The 24,073-nt window shown below is 43.6% G+C and overlaps 1 protein-coding gene across 7 annotated transcripts in view; it reads left to right on the forward strand.

Annotated features, from left to right (window-relative positions):
* Positions 1-22,111, forward strand: part of NCR3LG1 (natural killer cell cytotoxicity receptor 3 ligand 1) — a 39,318-nt gene extending 17,207 nt beyond the window's left edge. For 4 of the 7 annotated variants that reach the window (XM_063783863.1, XM_063783859.1, XM_063783861.1 and 1 more), the window contains exons 2-4: positions 1,985-2,335; positions 12,262-12,600; positions 14,121-14,557. In XM_063783863.1, the coding sequence (XP_063639933.1) occupies positions 2,002-2,335; positions 12,262-12,600; positions 14,121-14,458 (1,011 nt within the window). In that variant the 5' untranslated portion in view covers positions 1,985-2,001 and the 3' untranslated portion in view covers positions 14,459-14,557. Of the gene's footprint in view, positions 1-1,984; positions 2,336-12,261; positions 12,601-13,091; positions 13,349-14,120; positions 14,558-15,472; positions 15,660-17,264 lie in introns of those variants that run through there. The other 3 variants (XR_008537815.2, XM_054661264.2, XM_063783860.1) reach the window with 3 other exon arrangements.
* The last annotated feature ends 1,962 nt before the right edge of the window (positions 22,112-24,073 follow it).

Below are 24,073 nucleotides of genomic sequence, written 5' to 3' on the forward strand. Positions count from 1 at the left end.
GGGGAAGCATACTGTTTTTTTGGTTACAGTTGACCCTATCTTCATTTTGTAGGTCAAGTCTGTTTTTGCTTTGATACATAGAACAGAAAGCTTGTCACCGCGTTTCCCTAATGTATTATTTTAAAAAATAGACTTGCACAAATCTTTGAGTAAGTTGGCAGGTTTTTGGATACATTTTTGTTAACATTAATTTTGAAAACTTTATTTAGATATGTTGGATGTGACTAATGAAAGGACATGTTTGATGGCAACAAGGGGAATTCGGTTTCTGACATTTATCTAAATATAGATGTCTAGCTCTACATTGTTAGTAATGAGTCTGACTTCTTTGGAGTTGTACTCTTCTTTGAAATAGCAAATGTAATATTTTGAACTGTCCTTGCACTTTTTGTTGGAATAGGTATAAGCGTAAACTTGCTAGCAACCTACTGTTCTAAAATGGAAAACATCTAGCCAGTCGCAGTGGCTCATACCTGTAATCCCAATACTTGAGGAGGCAATGAGAGGATTGCTTGAGCCCAGGAGTTAGAGACCAGTCTGGGCAACTTAGTAAGACTCCATCTCTACAAAAAATGAAAAAATTAGCTGAGCATGGTGGCATGTGCCTGTAGTCCCAACTACTTGGGAGGCTGAGACAGGAGGATCACTTGAGCCCAGGAGGTGGAGGCTGCAGTGAGCAGTGATAGCACCACTGCACTCCAGCCTGGGTGACACAGCGAGACCCTATCTCTAAATAAATAAATAGGAAAACATCAAAAAAAAGAGAAAATTCTCTTTACAATAGCATCAAAAGAATAAAATACTTATGAGTAAATTTAACGAAAGAAACAAAATATATACTCTGGAAACTGTAAAATATTGCTGAAAGAAATTTAAAATCTAAATAAATGAAATGGAAAAATGTCCTGTCTTAGTCTTGCCAGGCTACCATAACAGATATATACTGTGTGGCTTAAACAGAAATTTATTTCTCATGATTCTGGAGGCTGGGAAGTCCAAGAGGAAAGTGTGGATGATCTGGTTTCTGGTGAGAGCCTCATTTCTAGTTTATAGATGGATACCTTCTTGCTGTATCTTTACGTGGTGGAGAGAGACATATCTCTCTGTCATGTCTTTTCTTATTTATTTATTTATTTGTTTGTTTTTGAGACAGAGTCTCACTCTGTCACCCAGGCTAGAGTGCAATGGCATTATCACGGCTGACTGCAGCCTTGAACTTCTGGGCACAAGGGATCCTCTCACCTCAGCCTCCCAAGTAGCTGGGACTACAAGTGCTAACCACCATGCTGGGCTAATTTATTTTTATTTTTTTGTAGAAACAAGGTCCCATTATATTGCCTAGTCTGGTCTGGAACACCTGGGCTCAAGCGATCCTCTGGCCTCAGACTCTGGGAGTGCTGGGATTATAGGTGTGAACCACCAGGCCCAGCTTCATGTCTTGTCTTTTTCTTTTCTTTTCTTTCTTTCTTTCTTTCTTTTTTTTTTTTTTGAGACAGAGTGTCACTCTGTCACCCAGGCTGGAGTGCAGTGGCATGATCTCGGCTCACTGCAACCCCTGCCTCCTGGGTTCAAGCAATTCTCCTGCCTTAACCTCCCGAGTAGCTGGGATTACAGGTGTGCACCACCATGCCTGGCTAATTTTTTGTATTTTTAGTAGAGATGGGGCTTCACCATGTTAGCCAGGATGGTCTCAATCTCCTGACCTCATGACCTGCCTGCCTCGGCCTCCCAAAGTGCTGGGATTACAGACATGAGCCACCGTGCCCGGCCTCATGTCTTTTCTTGTAAGGGCACTAATCCCATTCATGAGGACTCTCCTCTTATGACCTAATCGCTTCCCAAAGGCCCTGCCTCCAGATACCATCACACTGGGGGTCAGGCCTCCATATGAATTTTGGAGGACTCAAGCATTCAGTCCATAGCACATCTCAAAAAGATGTTCATACATTGGTAAACTGAACATTGTGTCCTCTTATTGCCACAGGTGATCTGAAAGTAGAGATGATGGCAGGGGGGACTCAGATCACACCCCTAAATGACAATGTCACCATATTCTGCAATATCTTTTATTCCCAACCCCTCAACATCACGTCTATGGGTATCACCTGGTTTTGGAAGAGTCTGACGTTTGACAAAGAAGTCAAAGTCTTTGAATTTTTTGGAGATCACCAAGAGGCATTCCGACCTGGAGCCATTGTGTCTCCATGGAGGCTGAAGAGTGGGGACGCCTCACTGCGGCTGCCTGGAATCCAGCTGGAGGAAGCAGGAGAGTACCGATGTGAGGTGGTGGTCACCCCTCTGAAGGCACAGGGAACAGTCCAGCTTGAAGTTGTGGGTGAGTGTCTTGGGGCAGTGCCCTACAGTTCCCATGGTGTTGGGGTTAACAACAACAAAACCCACACACCTCTTTGAGCTCCACTTTCCTGTATTATAAAATGGTCTGATAATACATGGATGAGCTTGGTGGCTGTATTAGTTTGCTAAGGCTGCCATAACAAAATACCATTGACTGGATGCCTTTAAACAACAGATGTTTATTTTTCACACTTTTGGAGGCTAGAAGTCTGAGATGAAGACATCAGCAGGATTGGTTTCTTCTGAGGCCTCTCTTCTCTGGCCATCTTCTCCCTGTGTCTTCACATGGTCTTTCCTTTGTGCCTATATCTGTGTCCTAATTTCCTCTTCTTATAAGGATACCAATCATATTGGATCAGAGCCCATCCTAATAACCCCATTTTTAACTTAATTACCTCTTTAAAGAACCTATCTCTAAATACAGTCACATTCAGAGATACTGGGAATTCTGGGAGGACATAAGAATTTTAGGAGGACATAATTCAGCCCAGCATGGGCCCTCCATAATTGTACATAAGACTTTGAATGTTTTGTCCATAGTAATTTTGGGAGTGAGAGGCATATTAATTAGGATTCACTTCCTCTGCAACTGACAGAGGAATAACAGTGACAGTGGCTATATATACGGCCAACTGACAGTGGCCGTATATATAGCCACTGTTCTTCCAGGCTTTATATATCTATATAAAGGGTCTACATAGGAGACAGGGTCTCCCTCTGTTGCCCAGGCTGGAGAGCATGGCACAATCATAGCTCACTGTAACCTCAAACTCCAGGGCTCAAGTGATCCCCCTGCCTCAGCCTCCTGAGTAGCTAGGACCTCGGTTGCATGCAACCATGCCTGGCGAATTTTTACATTTTTGTAGAGATGGGGCCTTGTGTTGCCCAGGCTGGTCTCCAACTTCTGGCCTCAAGAGATCCTTGTGCCCTGGCCTCTCAATGTGCTGGCATTACAGGGATGAACTACCATGCCTGGCCAACAGTGGCTTTTAAAGACATTAATAGACTTTTTTTAAGGACAGTTTTAGATTTACAGAAACATTGCAAAAATAGTATGAGAGTTCTCATATCACTCTCGCCCTGCATACCATTTCCCCTGTTATTAACATCTTGTATTCGTATGGTACCTTGATATAATTAATGAACCCATATTGACATTTTATTATAATGAAAGTCTGTAATTTATTCATATTTCCTTAGTTTTTACCTAATGTCCTTTTTCTGCTCCAGGATCCTGTCAGAATACCACATTGCATTTAATTGTTATATGTTCTTAGGCTCCTTTTTGCTGTGACAATTTCTTAGACCTTATTTTTGATGTCCTTGACAGTTTGGTGAGGGTATTGGTCAGGTATATTGCAGGATGTCACTAAGTTAGGATTTGTCTGCTGTTTTCCTCATAATTGGACTTGGGGTTATGGGTTTTTGGAGGAACATCGCAGAGGTAAACTGCCATTTTCATCACATCAAATCACATGACTTATGACTGTTGATGTTGACCTTGACCATCTAGTTGAAGTAGTGTTTGTCTGGTTTCTCTACTGAAAAGTTACTCTTCCTCCTATTTTCATACTGTACTCTTTGAAAGGAAGTCACTCTGTGCAGCCCACACTTAAGGTTGGGGGTTACTTATGTTCTTCCTCGTTGGAGGTGGAGTATCTACATAATTTTTTAAAGAATTCTTCTGCATGGGAGATATAAATCTTTTCTCCCATTTATGACTTTATTCAATCATTGATATCAATAAGAACTCAAGGATATTTATTTTATACTTTGTGTTATAATGCAATACTACTTTATTTTTTCTCAAATTTTTCCAGCTTTGGCCACGGGGAGCTCATTCACTTGGCTCTTGTGTCACATTGACATACCCCAATCGTTGTAAGATTTTGTTTTGTTTTATTATTTTATTTTTTGTTTTATTTAATTTTTGGCAAATCCATATCAAGAATTTTGTTTGATTTTAAGCACTTTTTACATTTTGGCACTATAAGGTGCTCCAGACTCATCTTGTATATTTCCTCTCTTGTATATTTCCTGGTTCTAGTCCTAGAACCAACCAATACTCCAAGAAACCTTGGTTCCTTTTATTGGAAAATGATCTTAGAAACCAAGACCTGGACAGTAAGTGTACTTTTTGCTGCTGAGGTATCATTGATTCTAGACCGTCTCAGCCAACAGAGCAAAGAAATACATGTATGCGTACTAACCTCTGCATATACACATATCTACAAATATTTCTATGTGTAACCATCTGTACCTATATTACATTAAACATTTGTTCTTACTGATGTCTCCAACTTTAGTCCATCACCACATAGATCATTCTAGTTTCCTTCTCTTGCTCATCTGTAAACTCCCACTCCAACAGTGAGAAACCTGTACCCACCATCCTCTGTTTATTGAATTAATTATTAACCTGTACTCCGATAAGAAACAACTTTATCTACTAGAGTACAGTGCTTTTTGGCAATTCCTTTTTTTTTTTTTTTTTGAGATTTTTTTTTTTGAGACAGTCTTGCTCTGTTGCCCAGGCCAGAGTGCAGTGGTGTGACCTTGGCTTACTGCAACCTCCACCTCCCAGGTTTAAGCGATTCTCCTGCCTTAGCCTCCCAGGTAACTAGGATTACAGGTGCCTGCCACCACGCCTGGCTAATTTTTGTATTTTTACTAGAGATGGGGTCTCACCATGTTGGCCAGGCCGGTCTTGAACTCCTGACCTCAGATGATCTGCCCACCTCAGCTTCCCAAAGTACTGGGATTACAGGCATGAACCACCATACCCAGCCCAGATTTTAGCCATTTTAATAAGTATATAGTGGTATCTCATTTGTTGTTTTAATTAGCAGTTCCCTAATGACATAATGTTGGACATCTTTTCATATGCTTACTTGCCATTCGTATGTCTTCTTTTTTTGTGTGTTCATTGGTTGTCCAGGCTGGAGTGCAGTGGTGTGATTACAGCTCACTTCCCAGGCTCAGGTGATTCTCCCAGGCTTCAGCCTCCCAAGTAGCTAGGACTACAGGTGCACATCACCATGCCTGGCTAATTTTTGTATTTTTTGTAGAGATAGGGTTTTGCTGTGTTGCCCAGGCTGGTCTTGAACTCCTGGGCTCAAATGATCTGCGTGTCTCGGCCTCCCAAAGTACTGGGAATTGTATGTCTTCTTTGATGAGATGTTTGTTCAGATTGTTTGCCTATTTTTTAACTGGGCTCATTTTTTAAATTGTTGTGTTTTAAGAGTCCTTTGTACATTCTGGATACAAGCCTTTATCAGATAGATGTCTCACAGATATTTTCTCACAGTCTGTGGCTTGTCTTTTCATTCTCTTAACAATGTCTTTTGTAGAGCAGAAGTTCTTAATTTTAAAAAGTCGAACTTACTACATTTTTCTTTCATGGATCATGCTCTTAACATTGTGTCCTAAAGCTCATCACCAAACCCAAGGCTACCTAGATTTTCTCCTGTGTTATCATCTAGAAGGTTTATAGTTTTACCATTGACATTTAGGTCTATGATGCAGTTTACTTTAATTTTTGTGAAAAGTGTAAGGTTTGTGTCTACATTCTATATGTATTTTTTTTTTTTTTTTGCATATGAACGCCTAATTGTTCCAGCATCATTTGTTGAAAAGACTGTCCTTTCTCCATTGAATTGCTTTTGCTTCTTTGTCAAAGATCAGTTGAATATATTTGTGTGGGTCCATTTCTGGGCTTTCTATTCAGTTTCTTTTCTTTTTCTTTTTTTCTTTTAATACAGGCTGGAGTACAGTGACACAATCTTGGCTCACTGCAGCCTCTGCCTCCTGGGCCCTGGCAATCCTACCATCTCAGCTTTCCGAGTAGCTTGTGCTACAGGCTTGCGCCACCGTTCCCAGCCAATTTTTGTATTTTTGTAGACATAGAGTTTCGCCGTGTAGCCCAGGCTGGTCTGGAACTTCTGAGTTCAAGTGATCTCCCCCGTCTCAGCCTCCCAAAGTGTTGGGATTATAGGCGTGAGCCACCACACCCTGCCCTATTCAGTTTAGTTTCATTGATCTCCCTCTTCTTTCCCCAGTACCACACTATCTTGATTATTGTATCTTAGTAGTAAGTCTGGAAGTCAGGTAGTGTTAGTCCCTCATTTTTGTTGCCTTTCTTCAGTATAGTGTTAGCTATCTGGGTTTTTTCTTTCCATACAAATTTGAGAATCTGTTGATATCTGCAAAATGGTTTTCTGGGATTTTGACTGGGATTGCATTGAATCTAGAGATCAAGTTGGGAAAAATTGACATTTTTTTTTTTTTTTTTTGAGACAGAGTCTCGCTGTGTTGCCCAGGCTGGAGTGCAGTGGTACAATCTCAGCTCATTGCAACCTCTGCCTCCTGGGTTCAAGCAATTCTCCTACCTCAGCCTCCTGAGTAGCTGGGATTACGGGCATGCGCCACCACGCCTGGCTAATTTTTGTATTTTTAGTAGAGACAGGTCACCAAGTTGGCCAGGCTGGTCTCAAACACCTGACCTCAAATGATCCACCAGCTTCGGCCTCCCAAAGTGCTGGGATTACAGATGTGAGCCACCACACCTGGCCAATGGTATTATATTTTTAATTTCAAATTCCAGTTGCTCAATTGTTCATTCCTGTCAAGTAATTGATTTTTGCTTATTAACTTTGTATCCTGCAACTTGCTTTAATCACTTATTCATTCTAGGGATTTTTTTGTTTTTGTTTTTGGCCAACTCTTGAGATTTTTCTACATAAATCAGGCTGTCTGTTAAAAATACAGTTTTATTTCTTCCATTATTTTATTTTATTTTTCATAGAGGTGAGGTCTCACTATGTTGCCCAGGCTGGTTTTGAACTCCTGAGCTCAAGTGATCCCCCTGCCTTGGCCTCCCAAAGTGCTGGGATTACATTGTGTGAGCCACTGTACCAGGCCTCATATTTCTTCCATTCTAACTTTATACCTTTTATTTCCTTTTCTTGTCCTGTTATGCTAGCTTAGACTTCCATTACAATGTTGCACAGGAGTGGTTAGAAGGGACATCTTGCCCATTTCTGATTTTACTTTCTAACCATGAAATATGATATTAGCTATTTTTTGGTAGATATTCTTTAGCAAGTTGAGGAAGTTTCCCTTTTATTCCTAGTTTGCTAAGAGTTTTTCATATGAATCAGTGTTGGGTTTTGTCAAATACTTTTTCTGCATTATTGGTATGATCATATAATTTTTTCTTTAGCCTGTTGATATGATGACTTACATTAACCAATTTTTGAATGATAAGCCAGCCTTGCATATGTGTAATACGCCTCTCTTGGTTATGGTATGTAATTTTTTCTGTATTGTTGGATTATATTTGCTAATATTTTCTTGAGGATTTTGTATCTTCTTTAATGAGTGATATTGATCTGTAGTTATCTTTTCTGGTAATGTCTTTATGTGGTTTTGGCAGTAGGATAATATTGGGCTTGTAGAATAAGGTAGAATGTGTTCCCTCTGTCTACTTCTACTTTCTGGAAGAAATTGTAAAAAACTGGCATTATTTATTCCTTAAATGTTTAGTAGGATTAACCAGTGAAACCATCCGAACCTGGTGCTTTCCTTTTTGGAAGGTGATTTTTTTCTTCTTCTTCTTTTTTTTTTTTTTTTTTTTTTTTACTAGTTATTGACTCAATTTCTCTTTCTTTCTTTCTTTCTTTCTTTCTTTCTTTCTTTCTCTTTTCTTTCCTTCCTTCCTTCTTTCCTTTCTCTCTCTCTCTTTTCTTTCTTTCTTTCTTTCTTCCTTTCTTCCTTTCTTCATTTCCTTCCTTTCTTTCTCCCCTCCCCTCCCCTCCCCTCCCCTCCCCTCCCCTCCCCTCCCTTCCCTTCCCTTCTCTTCCCTTTCTTCCTGCAATGTCTCACTTTGTTGTCCAGGCTGGAGTGCAGTGGTGCGATCATGGCTCACTGCAGCCTTGACCTCCTGGGCACTAGCGATACTCCCACCTCGGCCTCTGGAATAGCTGGGACCACAGGCGTGCACCACCATGCCCTGCTAATTTAATTTAATTTTTTTTTTTTTTAAGAGATGGAGTCTATGTTGCCCAGACTCGTCTTGAAGTCCCTCGGCTCAAGTGATCCTCCCACCTTGGTCTCCCAAAGTGCTGGGATTACAGGCATGAGCCACCATGCCTGGCCCACTAAAGCATTTCTTTTTATGTTTCTCGCACAGCAGGTCTATTGGTGAAAGGTTTGTCTGAGAAAGTCTTTATTTATACTTCACCTTTGAAGGAAAATTTTTCTGGATATAAGATTCCATGTTGGTGTTTTTCTCTTTTTTAAGTTTCAATGCTTTAAATATTTCACTTCACTCTCTCCTTGCTTGCATTGTTTCTGACAAGAAGTCCAGTGTTGTTCTTGTTCTTCTATATGTAAGGTGTGTTTTTTTTCCTGTGACTCTTTTCTGTCTTTCTTTTCCCTCCCTCCCTCCCTCCCTCCCTTCCTTCCTTCCTCTTTCTCTCTTTTCTTTTCTTTCTTTCTTCTTTTGAGATGGGGTCCCACTCTGTTTCCCAGGTTGGAGTGCAGTGGTGTGATCATGGCTCATTGCAGCTTCAACCTACTGGGCTCAAGCCCAAGTGATCCTCCCACCTCCACCTTCCAAGTAGCTGGGGCCACACACGGGTGCCATTAAGCATGGCTAATTTTTGTATTTTTTGTAGAGATCGTGTTTCATCATGTTGCCCAGGCTGGCCTCGAACTCCTGAGCTTAAGTGATCCACCTGCCTTGGTCTCTGAAAGTGCTGGGATTATAGGAGTGAGCTACCATGCTTGGCCATCTTTGTCTTTCTAAAGTTGAAATATGATATGGCTAGACGTGGATAGGCATATTTGGATATTTATCATGCCTGGTATTCTCTAAGCTTCCTGGGTCTTTAGTTTGGTGTCTATCATTAATTTTGGAAAATTCTCAGCCATTATTTCTTCAAATTATTTCTTCTGCTCCTTTCTCTTTTCTTCTTCTTGTATTCCCATTATATATCTGTTACACCTTTTGCAGTATCCCACAGTTCTTGGCTATTCTGGGGTTTTTTAAAAATTCTTTTTTCTCCTTGTATTTCAGTTTGGGAAGTTTCTTTTTTAAAAATTTTTTGTGATAGGGTCTTGTTCTGTATCCCAGGCTGGAGTGCAATGGCGGGATCTTGGCTCAACGCAACCTCTGCTTCCCAGGTTCAAGCAATTCTTGTGCCTCAGCCTCCTGAGTAGCTGGGACTACAGGTGTGCACAACCATGCTGGCTAATTTTTGTTTTTTAAGTAGAGATGGGGTTTTGCCATGTTGGACAGGGTGGTCGCCAACTCCTGACCTCAAGCAATCTGCCCACCTTGGCCTCCCAAAGTGCTTGGATTATAGGTGTGAGCCACCACACCGTGCCCAGTTTGGGAAGTTTCTATTAACATCTTCAAGCTCACTGATTCTTTCCTTGTCAGTTTCTTTTTTTTTTTGAGACGGAGTTTTGCTCTTGTTGCCCAGTCTGGAGTGCAGTGGCACGATCTCAGGTCACTGCAACCTCCGCCTCCTGGGTTCAAGTGATTATCCTGCCTCAGCCTCCCAAGTAGCTGGGATTACAGGCATGCGCCACCACCCCTGGCTAATTTTGTATTTTTAGTAGAAATGGGGTTTCTCCATATTGGTCAGGCTGGTCTCGAACTCCTGACCTCAGGTGATCCACCCACCTCAGCCTCCCAAAGTGCTGGGATTATAGGTATGAGCCATTGCATTCAGCCTCCTTGTCAGTTTCAGGTCTACTGTTGAACCCACTGAAGGCATTCTTCATTTCTTTAATGGTATTTTGAGCTCTAGCATTCACTTTTGGTTCGTTCTTAGCATTTCCATCACTCTGCTTATATTATCCATCTGTTTGTGCATGTTATCTGCTCTTTCTGTTAGTGCTCTTAACATTTTAATTATAGTTTTTTAAAATTCCCTATATGATAATTCTAAAATCTGTGTCATACCTGAGTCTGGGTCTGATGTTTGCTTTGTTTTTATGTATTTTTTAGCCTTGTAATTTTTTAGTTGAAAGAGAGATATTATATATCAGGTAATAGGCTTTTATTATGCAGCTTTATGTTAATTTGGCTAGGAGCTGGGTTGTGTTTAATGCTTATTGTAGCTATAGGTGCCAGAGACTTCAGTTTCTCTAGTGTTTTTTTCTCTCCTTTCCTATTGTCTTTGGGTTTCCTTATGAACTCCTTAAATAGGTTCTGTGCCTTGTAGCTCTCTCACTTATAATCTTCTGTTATTATACTGGAGCCCTGTTGATGTGGTAGTAAAGTGTTGGAGGAGAATCTGTTTATACTTTTATGATTAAATCTTATTCTTTTAGTGGCCTGAGCCTCTGGACTGTGGCCTTCAGAAGTGTTTCTTAGCCTTTTCTCTTTCTCTCTTCTTAAGTAATACAGAAAGGCTATAGACAGCTGGAGTTGGCTAATTTTCTTCTCTCAGGTCAGATAAGGCTCTGACATCCTCCCTTGAGATGGAGGGAATAATCTAGGTGTATTTTAAAATGATTACTTCTTTCCATCCCCCAGAAAGAGGAGGAGATTTTTCTTGGCTCTTTACTGTGAGAATCTGGTGGGGTTCCTGGAAGTAAAACTCATGACAGTGTGATAGCATCCCCAAGACTGGGTCCCGAGGATGAAAACCCATGAAAGTGTGGTAAGCATCCCTAAGACCAGGACCTGAGGAGGTTTTTATTCTCAAGCTAGTCCACACTCATCCTTTAGCAGTTTGTCGGAGTTACTGCTTAAGTACTTCTACTGGTTTATGACTCCAGCAGCTTCTGCATGAGGTAATTTGATCTTAACTGTAATTTTCTTAATCTCCTTCTTTCTCCAGTTTTCTGAGTGGCAGTTTGCCCTGTCACTTCAATTCTCTGAGGAATCTAAGAAAAGTTGTTGATTTTCAATTTGTTCAGCTTTTGTTCTTATTATAGGGTGGGAGTGATGACCTCTCATGTGAGAGGGAAACCTGGAAGTCAATAGTGGCTTTGGAAATGGCAGTTTATTTTTCTTTCACACTAATGTAGCCAGCCCAGGGCAGATATGGCAGCTAGCTCTGTGATCATCTGGGACCCATGATCCTTTTATCTTGTCACTCTGCCATCTTCAGTATGTATCGTCCACCTTGTGTTTGGAAATGGCTTATCCATCTCCAGTCATCACATAGTATTCCAAACATTCTGCAGGAAATAAGGAGAGAGAGAGAAAGAGACAGTCTTTTAAGACATCCTTTTAGTTTAAGGATACTTCCTAGAAGTTGCTCTTGCCACTTTTGCGTAAATCCAGGCCTACTAGACCCCTGAGTTTGCATGACCAAACATACCTGCAGTGGAGGTTGGGTGATACAGGTTTAATCTGGATATGTCATGGCCAGCTAAAAATGCACAGAATGGAAATTGAAGAGCAATTAGCAGTCTCTACCACAACAGTGTTCCAAGGCTTTCCTCAGATTATGAAAGGTGTCTGTTTCACAACACAGCTTAAGAAAACTCTCCTTTACAAAATTGCTGTGAGAGTTGTGGTCACAGCATGTCAGTACCCGGTTGGCACTGGCACCAACATACCCAGAATATTTAGCCCAAGCTGACCTGCATTCAGTCACTCACATGTCCTGAAGGCTTACCATGGCTCAGATGTCAGGCTGATAATAAGCTAATCCCTCCCTACCCTTAAGGAGTGCCCAGTCTGGTATTGTAAATCTCCAGCTCATTGCTGGACATGGTTGCAGCATTTTTAAAGAGTAGGCATCCTGTGTTTTTTGTCTTATCTGGCTACAGGAGCAGTGATGCATAGCTGTGAGGGTATGGTAGAAGCCAGTTAGCATAAAGTGTGGCGGGGATAAAAGGGTGCTGGGCCCAACTCTGTATGATTTTTTTTTTCCCTGACAGCTTCCCCAGCCAGCAGATTGTTTCTGGATCAAGTGGGCGTGAAAGAGAATGAAGGCAAATATATGTGTGAGTCAAGTGGGTTCTACCCAGAGGCTATTAATATAACATGGGAGAAGCAGACCCAGAAGTTTCCCCATCCCATAGAGATTTCTGAGGATGTCATCACTGGTCCCACCATCAAGAATATGGATGGCACATTTAATGTCACTAGCTGCTTGAAGCTGAACTCCTCTCAGGAAGACCCTGGGACTGTCTACCAGTGTGTGGTACGGCATGCGTCCTTGCATACCCCCTTGAGGAGCAACTTTACCCTGACTGCTGCTCGGCACAGTCTTTCTGGTAAGGGTCTTTCTGGACATTTCTTCTCTTCCTTGCCTTGAGGGACTATAACATAAGACTTATTCCCACACAGCCCAGGGTCTTAGCTGGGGACTGAAGGGGAAACAGAGAAAGCTTGGACTGGAAGCACCAAGCTGGAGTCTGGCCTAGCTCAGCCCCAGAGTCAGCAGTCCAGCCTAGGTCCCTACACCTGGGCAGATGATGGTCTAGTAGGTGGAGAGTGGTGACTGTAGTCATCAGGTGGAGCAGGGCTATTTGTCAGCTCATGGCAGCTTCAGGGTTTTGGATGGTCCATATGGCTTGAAATAGGAAACCTGCCAGTTGCTAGGGGAATGGGGACAGTATCCTACCCATGTTCCCTGAGGATAAGGGGCTATCAGGGGCCAGGGACCAGTCCTGCTAGCAGCCCTTCTAATAAGGCTCTAGGTCCACTGTAAACTGTTGGCTGGTAGAGGCTGACTCAGTAGTCTTGTCTTTTTTTTTTTTTTGAGATGGAGTTTCGCTCTTGTTGCCCAGGCTGGAGTGTAATGGCGTGATCTCAGCTCACCACAACCTCTGCCTCCCGTGTTCAAGCGATTCTCCTGCCTCAGCCTCCTGAGTAGCTGGGACTACAGGCATGCACCACCACGTACGGCTAATTTTGTATTTTTAGTAGAGATGGGGTTTCTCTATGTTGGTCAGACTGGTCTCGAACTCCTGACCTCAGGTGATCCGCCCGCCTCGGCCTCCCAAAGTGCTGGGATTACAGGTATGAGCCACAGCACCCGGCCAGTAGTCTTGTCTTATGGGCTGTGTCCCAAGATGGGGAGGGCTACAGTAGAGTGGTTCTGCAAATGCTCAGTGCCTTCCCCAGGCACACTGGATCCTTAAAACACAGTTCACGGCAGACCCACTCCTGCTGGTGGGCTGGGGCTTTTTGAGCTCATATGCCTTGGTCATAGCTCTGGTCTTGGGTATGGGTGGCTCTGCTGGTAAAATGCATCTCCCTGGGGCTGAGAAGAGTAAGGAAGGCAGGGAGTGACTGGGGGCACTGAGGAATGTGGTCAGGCAATGCCAGATGGGGCCCAGGATGATCCTGGGGAGAGAGGAATTATTCTTGGAAGTTAGGGCTAGGTGTGTGTGTGGATGGCATGTGCAGGGATGCAGGGAGGGTATGTGTGTCCATGGGGAGTATGAAATGGAAATATACCTTGCATGTATGGTACGAGGGGTTGTCTATGTGGTATGCACATAGGGATAGAAGATGGTGTCGTATTACACAAGGTTTGAAGATGAGGGTAGCACAATTATGTGGTATGTGGTGTTCATCTTCCATATTTTTGGCAAGCGCTACATACACTGTTTGATGTATGGAGGTGTATGTGATAGGAATGGAGATGCTGAGACATGTGGCAGAGGGCTGGTGGTTAAATCTCTGACGAGGAGGATGACACAACCACACAGTTCCCAGCAGCAGTTGTGTGGTTTCTCTGGCCCTTGCCAGTAGGTTTTCTGCTAATGTTTTCCTTCTCTCTCTGCAGAAACTGAGAAGACAGATAACTTTTCCATTCATTGGTGGCCTATTTCATTCATTGGTGTTGGACTGGTTTTATTAATTGTTTTGATTCCTTGGAAAAAGGTAAGGGGCTCCAAAGCAAAGTTCAGCCCTGTGTCTTGGGCTAGTAAAAAGCTTTTAGAGCAGCTGCTGCCAACCTTACAAGCCTCAAGGGACAGGCCTGCTGGAAAGGACTTTGTCAGTCCCCCTTCACCATCAGGTGTTGGGAATGTTGGCTGTGTTCCAATCCAGTTTCCTATCACAGAGGACCTAGCTGTCACATGCCATCTGACCTCTGTATGGTGGTTTGTGACTCTGGGGTGATGTGTCGTAAAGCCTCCCTCTGTTTCTCCATACTAAACAAGTATTATATCTCTGTGAATGAACCAGACTTTAGTGTTCAGGCCAGGCCCTGAACTATGTGTGGGCTGCTTGTTTTTCTCACACATTTAGAAACTATGGCTTAGAGAGGGGAATTCCTCATATTTTATCTGATCAATAACTGACCACCAGATCTCACTAGTTTGACTAAGAATTTCTAACCCTCACTAGGTATTTCTAAACTAAAACATGTTTCTAAACATTTTTATCCCTGACTATGGCCCAAATAGTAAATAAAACAGCTCAAGCTTTAGAGGCCCAAGAGACCTATGTAAATGTGTTGGTTAAAATAGTTTTAGATAATAAAAGGGCCCTCAATTATTTATGGGCCTGTCAAGGCAAAATCTGCACAACAGCTAGTACATCTCATTATAAATAATTTAGGAGAAGTGGAATAATCAGTCAATTAAGAAAAATGGCCCTTTATCTAAAGTTGGCCATTTAGATTCACGGGACTTATTCCTGTTGGATCTAGGCCATGAGAAAACTGGATAAAAAGTGGTTTTCAAATGTTTCTTGTGGTATTTGTGACTGTTGTCATATTTCTTGCCTTTCTCTGGTTCTGATATTCAGGTGCTATTGAGAGAGGAGGAAGGAAGAAACTAGTCAGGCAGGCAGTTAGGGTGGGCCCTCAGTCAAATTCCTTCAAACAAAAGAACAGCCTGAAAAATCAAACTGCAGATAAGGGAACTTGTACAGGGGGGCTTGCCTAAAACATGCCCACAGCCACATACATTAAAACAAGGCTACACAGGAGACTTGCCTAGACATGCCCACAATAGAAAATTCCATCCCCTGACACATGCACAGTAAGGGGAACAAAGCCACATGGAGTAACTCAAGCTAAGGGCTTGCATGCACACTACGAGGATGGGGTGGAGCTACCAGAAATGTGTGCCTTATGCCTTTGTATTCAGCTGTGAAATGGCAACCCTCTTTTGGGCCCCCTCTCTGCAGTGGAGTGCTTTCTTCTTTTGCTTATTAAACTTTCACTTCAACTTCATCTTTGGGGTCTGCGCTCCTTAATTTTCTTGGTCGTGAGACAAAGAACTTCAGGTGATACCTTGGGCAACGAGAGACTGCTACATTGTGGTGCATTGACGAGACTAACATTTTGGTGCATTGGCCAGGAAACATTGGAAGGGTGAGTAGGAGCGGACCTCCAAACTCTTTACTTTCATTTCAGAGGCTTCTTATCCTCAGATTTTTTCCTGAAGACTGAACAAAACACTGGGCCAGTTAAAAGCTTTTAGAGCGGCTGCCAACCTTATGAGACTTAAGATACAGGCTTGCTGGAGAGGACTTTGTCAGTCCCCCTTCACCCTCAGGTGTTGGGAATGTTGGCTCTGTTCTAATCCAGTTTCCTTTCACAGAGGACTTAGCTGTCACATGGGCTAGAAGGAGGTCCTGGGGCAACTGAAGGTTTCTGTTTGAGGCTACTCCTCAGTGTTACCTGAAGGTCCCTGGACCAACTCCAGCCCCTGACAGCCCATCAGAATGTTGGCACCAGGACTTCCAGACTTTTCTATTGCATTTTCTTCCTTGCTTTTCACAGCTACTATGTCTCCTATTCCTTCTTTGTATGCAATGTTGTGGGTGTCTTTATAGCCTGGGGAGATAATCCTGTTAAGCAAAGTCAGCAAGTGCCTTAGTAACGAGGAATGTAACTCAAATAATTGTCGTTTTTGTGATTTCCTTGAGACAGGGGGACTTCAAGATTTCAGCCTAAACTTTCACTTAGGGCCTTTTTGTCCCCCCAGTGATAGACATTCATGGCACTCTATAGGGGGATGTTTCACCCCAAGTGAATACCCTTTTCTCCATCAGGTTGTTTTTCCTTCATGTAAGAGCTCAGCATTGCCCAATGAATTTAAGCATTCCCTCTATGAGACAAACTAGTTTTTTTCTACTGGACAGCATATTATGGGGACAGCCTATTAAGCCCCAAACCTCCCTTTCTGACCTCTGCTTAGAAAGAATTTGTAGTCAGAGTTTTTTCCTAACATTTCAAACCCTATAGTGCTACCTAGTGGGATGGGATTTTTCTCTGTGAGAAGCCTTGTCAGCCCTTTGCCCAAAACCTCTAGTTCCCTGATTCCTTTCTCTCTTATGTCCCTCTTTCAGTGATCAGGCCCCATGCCCTATTTGTAAGCAGAAAAACTCCTCTTTCAACAGCCGGGAGGAAGCTACCCTGGGAAGACAGATTTTAGCCTCAGTGTTATCCCCATTGGAGGGAGAACAGCCATTCAATTTTTACATTCTTTTGAGGCATCTGTTCTGTACACAGCTACACTGGCATCTAAGTGAGAAAGGGATCTTGTGTTTAGAAATCAATTGGTCTCATTCTCTAGGAATTCATAACTTTGCCGGGGTGGTAGTAAGAGGATGTAAGGATAGAGTTAAGATGTTCCCTTCCTTAAAGGGTCTTGCCCCAATCCAACTACTGCACAATCTCTCCCAGGGTTCTAGGGAATCTCAGGAGCCTTATGGGCCAAGTAGGTCTAGGAAACCTACTCAGCAGGGCAGAGAGCTAGGACCTTGTGCAGGTGAGCACAAACTAGCTCCTCCGGATTCATGGGTGAAGGTCATGCTTTGATCCATGGGCAGCACCTATAATGGTCACCAGGAACCTGAGGAAATGGGAGGGAAGAGGAGAAGGGGGATGCCCGTTCCATTTTTCTCTCTGCTGTCAGTCACTCCAGAAGGACAAAGGAGACTAAGGGATGCCTTTTCTCTCCTCTTTTTCTAGATATGTAACAAATCATCTTGAGCCTATACTCCTCTCAAGTGCATTCTGAAACACTGGAACTCCTTTGACACTCAGACTCTGAAGAAAGAGCACCTCATATTCTTTTGCACTCGGGCATGGCCGTCTTACCAGCTGCAGGATGGGGAGGCCTGGCCTCCTGAGGGAAGTGTTAATATTAATACCATTCAACAACTAGATGTTTTCTGCAGACAGGAGGGCAAATGGTGTGAGGTTCCTTATGTGCAAGCCTTCTTTGCCTTGCAAGACAACCCAGATCTTTGTCAGTGTTGTAGAATTGACCCTGCTCTCCTAACAGTTACATCAGGCAAGTCCATAGATGATAATTCTGCAAAGTCTGAGAAACAAACCCCCAGGGAACACTTGGATGCAGTTCCGGATGCCCCAATCCTTCCTGTCTCCCCTATCTGGGAACCTCCTCCAGCCACAACATCAACAACTCCAGTTCTATCCTCCCAACCCCCAACTTTACTGTTACCCCTACAGTAAATGCCTGATGGACGTGGTGCCACTAGGGTCCAAGTTCCCTTTTCATTACAGGACCTTGGGCAAATAAAAGGGGACCTGGGCAAGTTCTCTGATGACCTGATAGATATATAGAGGCTTTCCAAAACCTAACTCAGGTGTTTGACCTTACTTGGGGTGATGTTATGTTGCTCTTAAACTCTTAACTACTACAGAAAAACAGGTAGCCCTGCAGGCAGCAGAAAAATTCAGAGATGAACAACATGTCTTCTATAGCCACTCAATAAGGAAAGAAGGTGAGAAAGAACCAGCATTCACATACCCAATAGGAAGCGAGGCAGTGCCCCTTGAACAACATAATTCAGACCCCAGTGGTACCTTAGATGAGTGGCAAAGAAAACATTTTCAAATGTGCTTATTAGAGGGCCTACAGAGGACCAGAGCCAAGCCTCTTAATTACCCCAAACTCTCCATGATAGATCAAAAACTAGATGAAAATTCCTCAGCCTTTTTGGAAAGGCTGAGAGAGGCTGTAGTGAAACACACTTCCTTGTCTCCTGTGAGGTATGTTTATACCTCACATAAATAATTCAATTGAGGGACAGCTAATTTTGAAAGACAAGTTTATTACTCAGACAGCCCCTGATATCAGAAGGAAGCTAGAGAAACAGGCCATGGGATTAGATAGCACCTTACAAAACCTCCTGAATGTAGCCACCTTGGTCTTTTATAATAGGGACCAGGAGGAGGCCCAGGGGAAGGAGAGGAAACACAAGAAAAAGGCAGAGACTCTGGTGGCCACTTTGTATAAAACCCAGTATCCCCAAGGTGCACCTGCTAGTTTCTACCAATGTGGCAAACTAGGGCACTTCAAAAGGGACTGCCCAGGCAGCCAGAAGAAGCCACCTCAACCCTGTCCAGTATACAATGGGGACCACTGGAAGGCAGACTGTCCTGGGAAGCATAGGTCACTGAGTCCAGAGCCAGTCTCACAAATGGTCCAGCAGGACTGATGGGTCCTGGGGCTCAACTCCCTGGCTACAGTGGCTCAGACTGCTGTTACTACCTAGGAGCACCAGGTGATTCTGGAGTTCAAAGGGAGGAAGGTAGACTTCTTTCTGGACACTGGAGCCAGGCTTCTGTTTTCCTCTCCAATTCAGGCCTTCGTTCCTCCCATAGCACAACCATGGTGGGCATCTCAGGAAAGACTTTAACTTGATATTTTTCTCAACCTATTAGTTGCAGTCAGAGGGACCTACTGTTTACACAGGCCTTTTTAGTCATGCCTGAAAGTCCCACTCCTTTATTAGATAGAGATATTCCAGCACGTATGGGGGCCACCATCCTTATGGCTCCAGGACAAACTCCGCCTCCCCTTAGTGGAAACCAGCATTAACCCAGAGGTTTGGGCAACTCAGGGAAGAAGTGGCCGGACTATAACCACTATACCAGTCTGGATCCACCTCAAGGATCCCACTTTTTTTCCTAACCAGAGACAATACCCCCTGAAGCCAGAAAATAGAAAAGGGCTAGATGCCAGCATTGATAACCTAAAGGCACAAGGCCTCCTTAGGCCTTGCAGTAGCCCTTGAAACACCCCAATATTAGGGGTGCAAAAATCCAATGGGGAAGGGAGACTAGTTCAGGACCTCTGCCTTATTCATGAGGCTGTGATTACGATTCATCCAGTAGATCCCAGTCCCTATACTTTGCTAACTCAAATACCCAAGGGAACTAAATGGTTCACAGTTCTGGGCCTAAAGGATGCCTTTTTCTGTATACCTTTATACCCTGACTCCCAATACTTGTTTACCTTTGAAGACCCCTCCAATCAAACCACCCAGTTAACCTGGACTGTACTGCCTCAGGGATTTAGAGATAGCCCCCACCTATTTGGGCAAGTATTGTCAAGAGATCTCTTCGAATTCTTCCATTCTCAGGTTAAAGTTTTACAATATGTAGATGACATTCTCCTCTGTGCCCCGACTGAGGAAGTTTCTTGAGACGGCACTGAGGCTCTCCTTAATTTCCTAGCTGGAAAGGGATATAAGGCTTCAAAATCTAAGGCTCAGCTCTATCAGACTTTGGTAAAGTACCTAGGTCTGGTCTTGTCAGAAGGGAACAAGAGCACTAGGTGAGGAGAGGATTAATCCCATTTCCTCCCTTCCTCTCCCCAGAACCCTCAAGCAGCTGAGGGATGCTTGGGCATTACAGGTTTTTGTAGGTTATAGATACCCAGGTATGATAAAATAGGTTGCCCTTTATATCACCTTATAAAAGAAATTCAAGTGGCTAAAACTCACTTCCTGACCTGGGAACCTGAAGGTCAAAAGGCCATTAATCAGTTAAAACAAGCCTTGCTTAAAGCACCAGCCCCCAGTCTTTCTGTAGGGAAGTCCTTTAAAGTTTATGATTCATAAAGGAAAGGAATGGCCCTGGGAGTTTTAATTCAAGTTCAAGGCCCAGCTCAACAGCCAGTAGGTTACTTAAGTAGAGAGCTTGACTTGGAGGCTAAAGGATGGCCAGCTTGCCTCTGAGCAGTTACAGTAGTGGCCCTGCTAGTCCCAGAGGCCACCAAGTTAACCCTGGGGAATAACCTGTTTATGCCTCACATAAATAATGTGGCAGGCTTGCTGTCCTCTAAAGCGAGTCTCTGGCTAACAGACAGCTGCCTCCTCAAGTATCAGGCTTTGCTGCTAGAGGAATCTGCAGTCCAGTTAAAAACCTGACCTTGCCTGATCCCAGACACTTTCCTCCCAGAGGAAACTGGAGAAACTGAACATAATTGTGAACAGACTGTAGTACAACCTATGCCGCTAGGGAGGATCTCAAAGAAATTCCCCTAGAAAATCCAGACTGGACCCACTTTATGGATGGGAGCTCTTTTGTAGGACAGGGAGTCTGAAAAGTGGGATATGCAGTAGTCACCCTAAATAACATTGAAAATGTGCCTCTCTCACCAGGCACACACACTCAATCAGTTGAGCTGATCCCTCTCACAAGAGCACTTGAACTAAGCAAAGGAAAGACAGCTAACATTTATACTGACTCCAAGTGTACCTTTCTAGTTCTCCTTGCCCATGCTGCCATCTGAAAGGAAAGGCACTTCCTCACCGCTAATGGGTCTTGCATTAAATACCATCAAGACATCAACAGGCTATTATCCTCAGTGTTCCTCCCATGAGAATTAGTGGTCAGACATTGCAGAGGGCATCGGAAGCGGGTAGATGAAATAGCCAAAGGAAACAGGCTAGCAGACCAAAGAGCTAAGTCAGCAGTAAGAAGGCCCCAAGGTCCCAATACACTTGAGACCCCTCTGATTTGGGAGGGCTACATAAGGGACATAAAGCCTCAGTATTCCCCTACAGAGATAGAATGGGCCACCTCTCGAGGTATACTTTTCAACCCTCAGGATGGTTACAATCAGAAGATTGCAAAGTACGCTTGCCAGCCTCCAGCCAATGGAAGATTCTTAAAATCCTCCACTGAGCCTTTCACTTAGGAAAGCATAAGACATCAGTGCATCCAAAGATTGTTCTCAGGAGAAAATCTACTAAAAATGGTCAAATAGGTTGTTAATACTCGTGAAACCCTCTTAAAAATAATCCCTTTAACAGATGACTTCTTCCCCACCGCACTCAAAGGATGGGAAGTTACTCAGGGGAGGACTGGCAGATAGACTTCACCCATATGCCCAAAATAAATGGCATTCAATGTCTTTTGGTGTGGGTGCATACCTTCATTAACTGGGTAGAGGCATTCCCATGCCCAACAGAAAAGGCCTCTGAGGTGGTGAGAATACTAATTAGTTAAATAATTCCTCACTTTGGGCTCCCTAAGTACTTCCAAAACAACAATGTCCCTCATTTAAAGAAGCCTCTACCCGGTAGGGCCGAGTCTGCTAGGACTTTTTATTGGGTTTGGTAATACGTCACACCCTTTAGCCTCTACTGTATCAGCCATGTCCCATTTATACAAGACAAATTGCTGGGTCTGTCCTGAGCGGTTTGCTCAGTTCAGTAACACTAAGGAACCTCTTGATGACTTGGTATTTACTGTCTTAGGATTCCCTTTGTTAGCTTTACCTTTAGCCATTAAAGACTTGTCAGGCATAAATGGAACATGGTATGGGAACACTTTCAACTGAGTAACTAACTCCTCCCAGGAAAGCATTTCCTCCCTGGTGCCAGAAAACACTTTCCCCAAAGATAAGCCTCACACCCTCAGGCTAGGAAAAGTTGGCCGGGTAATAGCAAATGCCTCCTCCTGTTTTAAAAGCAGAGGAAAAGGACCATACCTGGGAGATCTCAAATATTATAACACCATACTTGTAATTGCTGAAAGCTTGGAAGTTTGGAGAAAAAGACATAAGGATGATCTAAGAAAATTGGAAGCCATATGGAGGGGAGGCTTTCAGAATTCAGCGTCTCCTCCTGGTTGAAAGTCCTGCTGGGAATGGCAGGCTCTGGGTAACCACCCCGACACATGGCACTATAATGTAAAAAACAACACATAGGCCTTCCCAGACATGCACCCTCATGGGATTCCAGACCCCCTGTATGATGCTTAGTAGTAGTGGCCTACAAATCTGTGGGTGAACAGAACAGGAGACTTCTGGACTGACGGCCCCTGTCACAAGGGGGCATTATCTGAGATATTGGCCAGGACATATCATGTCCCTGGTCTTTTGAAACTCCATTTGTCGGCCAGGTGCGGTGGCTTACGCCTGTAATCCCAGCACTTTGGGAGGCTGAGGCAGGTAGATGATGAGGTCAGGAGTTCAAGACTAGCCTGGACAATATGGTGAAACCCCATCTGTACTAATAATACAAAAAAAAAAAAGCCAGGCGTGGTGGTGCATGCCTGTAGTCCCAGCTACTCGGGAGGCTGAGGCAGGAGAATTGCGTGAACCCGGGAAGCAGAAGTTGCAGAAAGCCAAGATTGTGCCACTGCACTCCAGCCTGGGCGACAGAGTAAGTCTCCATCTCAAAAAACAAACAAACAAACAAAACTCAATTTATCAGGTGGACCCTTCTCATTTAGCATGTAAAATTCCAAATGGCATCGTGAGTGACTATCCGGAGTATAGATATCCCCATCCCAAAGATGTTCCTATTACATGCAGGAGGGGGAAGCTTCTAAGATATGAGAAAGATCTGCCTGTGTCTCTCACAAGCTACAACTTAGAACTGGCCCTTCAGGGGACAGGGCTTTATTTCCTTTGTGGCTCCTGGCTACACTTAATCCTCCCTAGGCACTGGAAGGGAACCTGCACTATCGTGGCAGTGGTTCCTGACCTGTTATCTTTAAATTCCACTGATATGGCAGCATCATCTGGGGACATCCCTAGCCTAGTGTCTTTTCTAGTGAGTGTGCTATCTCAGATGCGCTGAACAAAGAGGTCTATCATTTCCATGCCCTCATATGGAGACTTAACTGAAAGAGAAGATTGGGTAGGACCTGCACATGACAATCCTATCTCAGAAAAACCATGGATAGGGGATTCTATAGTCAGAGGCCTATTCTGGTTTGCTGGTATTCCTCTCCTTGAAAAATCAGTACTTAATATTTCTATTATGATGCCACAAGGGTAGAAGCTAACAGTAGGAGCCATAGAAGCACAACAACAATTCATAAACTCTTTAGCCTCAGTAGTTATGCAAAATAGACAGGGCCTAGATATCCTTATGGCCAAAGTAAGGGGTACCTGTGCACTTTTAAAAAGAAGCATGTCACTTCTAGATCAATACCTCTAGTCAAGTAGAAGAGAATGTACAGGTGCTTAAAGATCAAATTAGAACATTGACAGATTAAGAGAGAATGTGGGCTCCAGTCTCAGTTGGCTACAATCCCTCTTAAATGGATTCCAGTCTTCTTTGTGGAACTGGTTAGCTCCTTTATTAGGCCCCCTTTTGCTCGTGTGTTTTGTACTAATGTTTGGACTTTGTATATTCAATACTGTAACTCAAATTGTTTCCTCTCACTTAGAGGCTATTAAACTCCAAATGGTGCTGCAGATAGAACCACACATAGACACGCCATTCTTCTGGGGACCCTTAGACCAATCTCAGGAGGAGCCCTAACTGCTGTAACCCCAACGACGCCCCCTTCCAGCAGGAAGCAGCCAGGAGTGGTCATCGTCCACTTTCCCCAACAGCAGGTGGGGTCTCCACTCCTGAAGCAGGGAATGAGAGAGGAGGAAGGAAGAAAGACAGGCAGTTAGGGTGGGTCCTCGGTAAAATTCTTCCAAACAAAAGAACAGCTTGAAAAACCAAACTGCAGGCACAGAGAAGAGAACTTGTACAGGGAGGCTTGCCTTAGACATG

Source organism: Pan troglodytes, chromosome 9 (genome assembly GCF_028858775.2).
Source record: "Pan troglodytes isolate AG18354 chromosome 9, NHGRI_mPanTro3-v2.0_pri, whole genome shotgun sequence".
In the NCBI taxonomy this organism is placed as follows: domain Eukaryota; kingdom Metazoa; phylum Chordata; class Mammalia; order Primates; family Hominidae; genus Pan; species Pan troglodytes.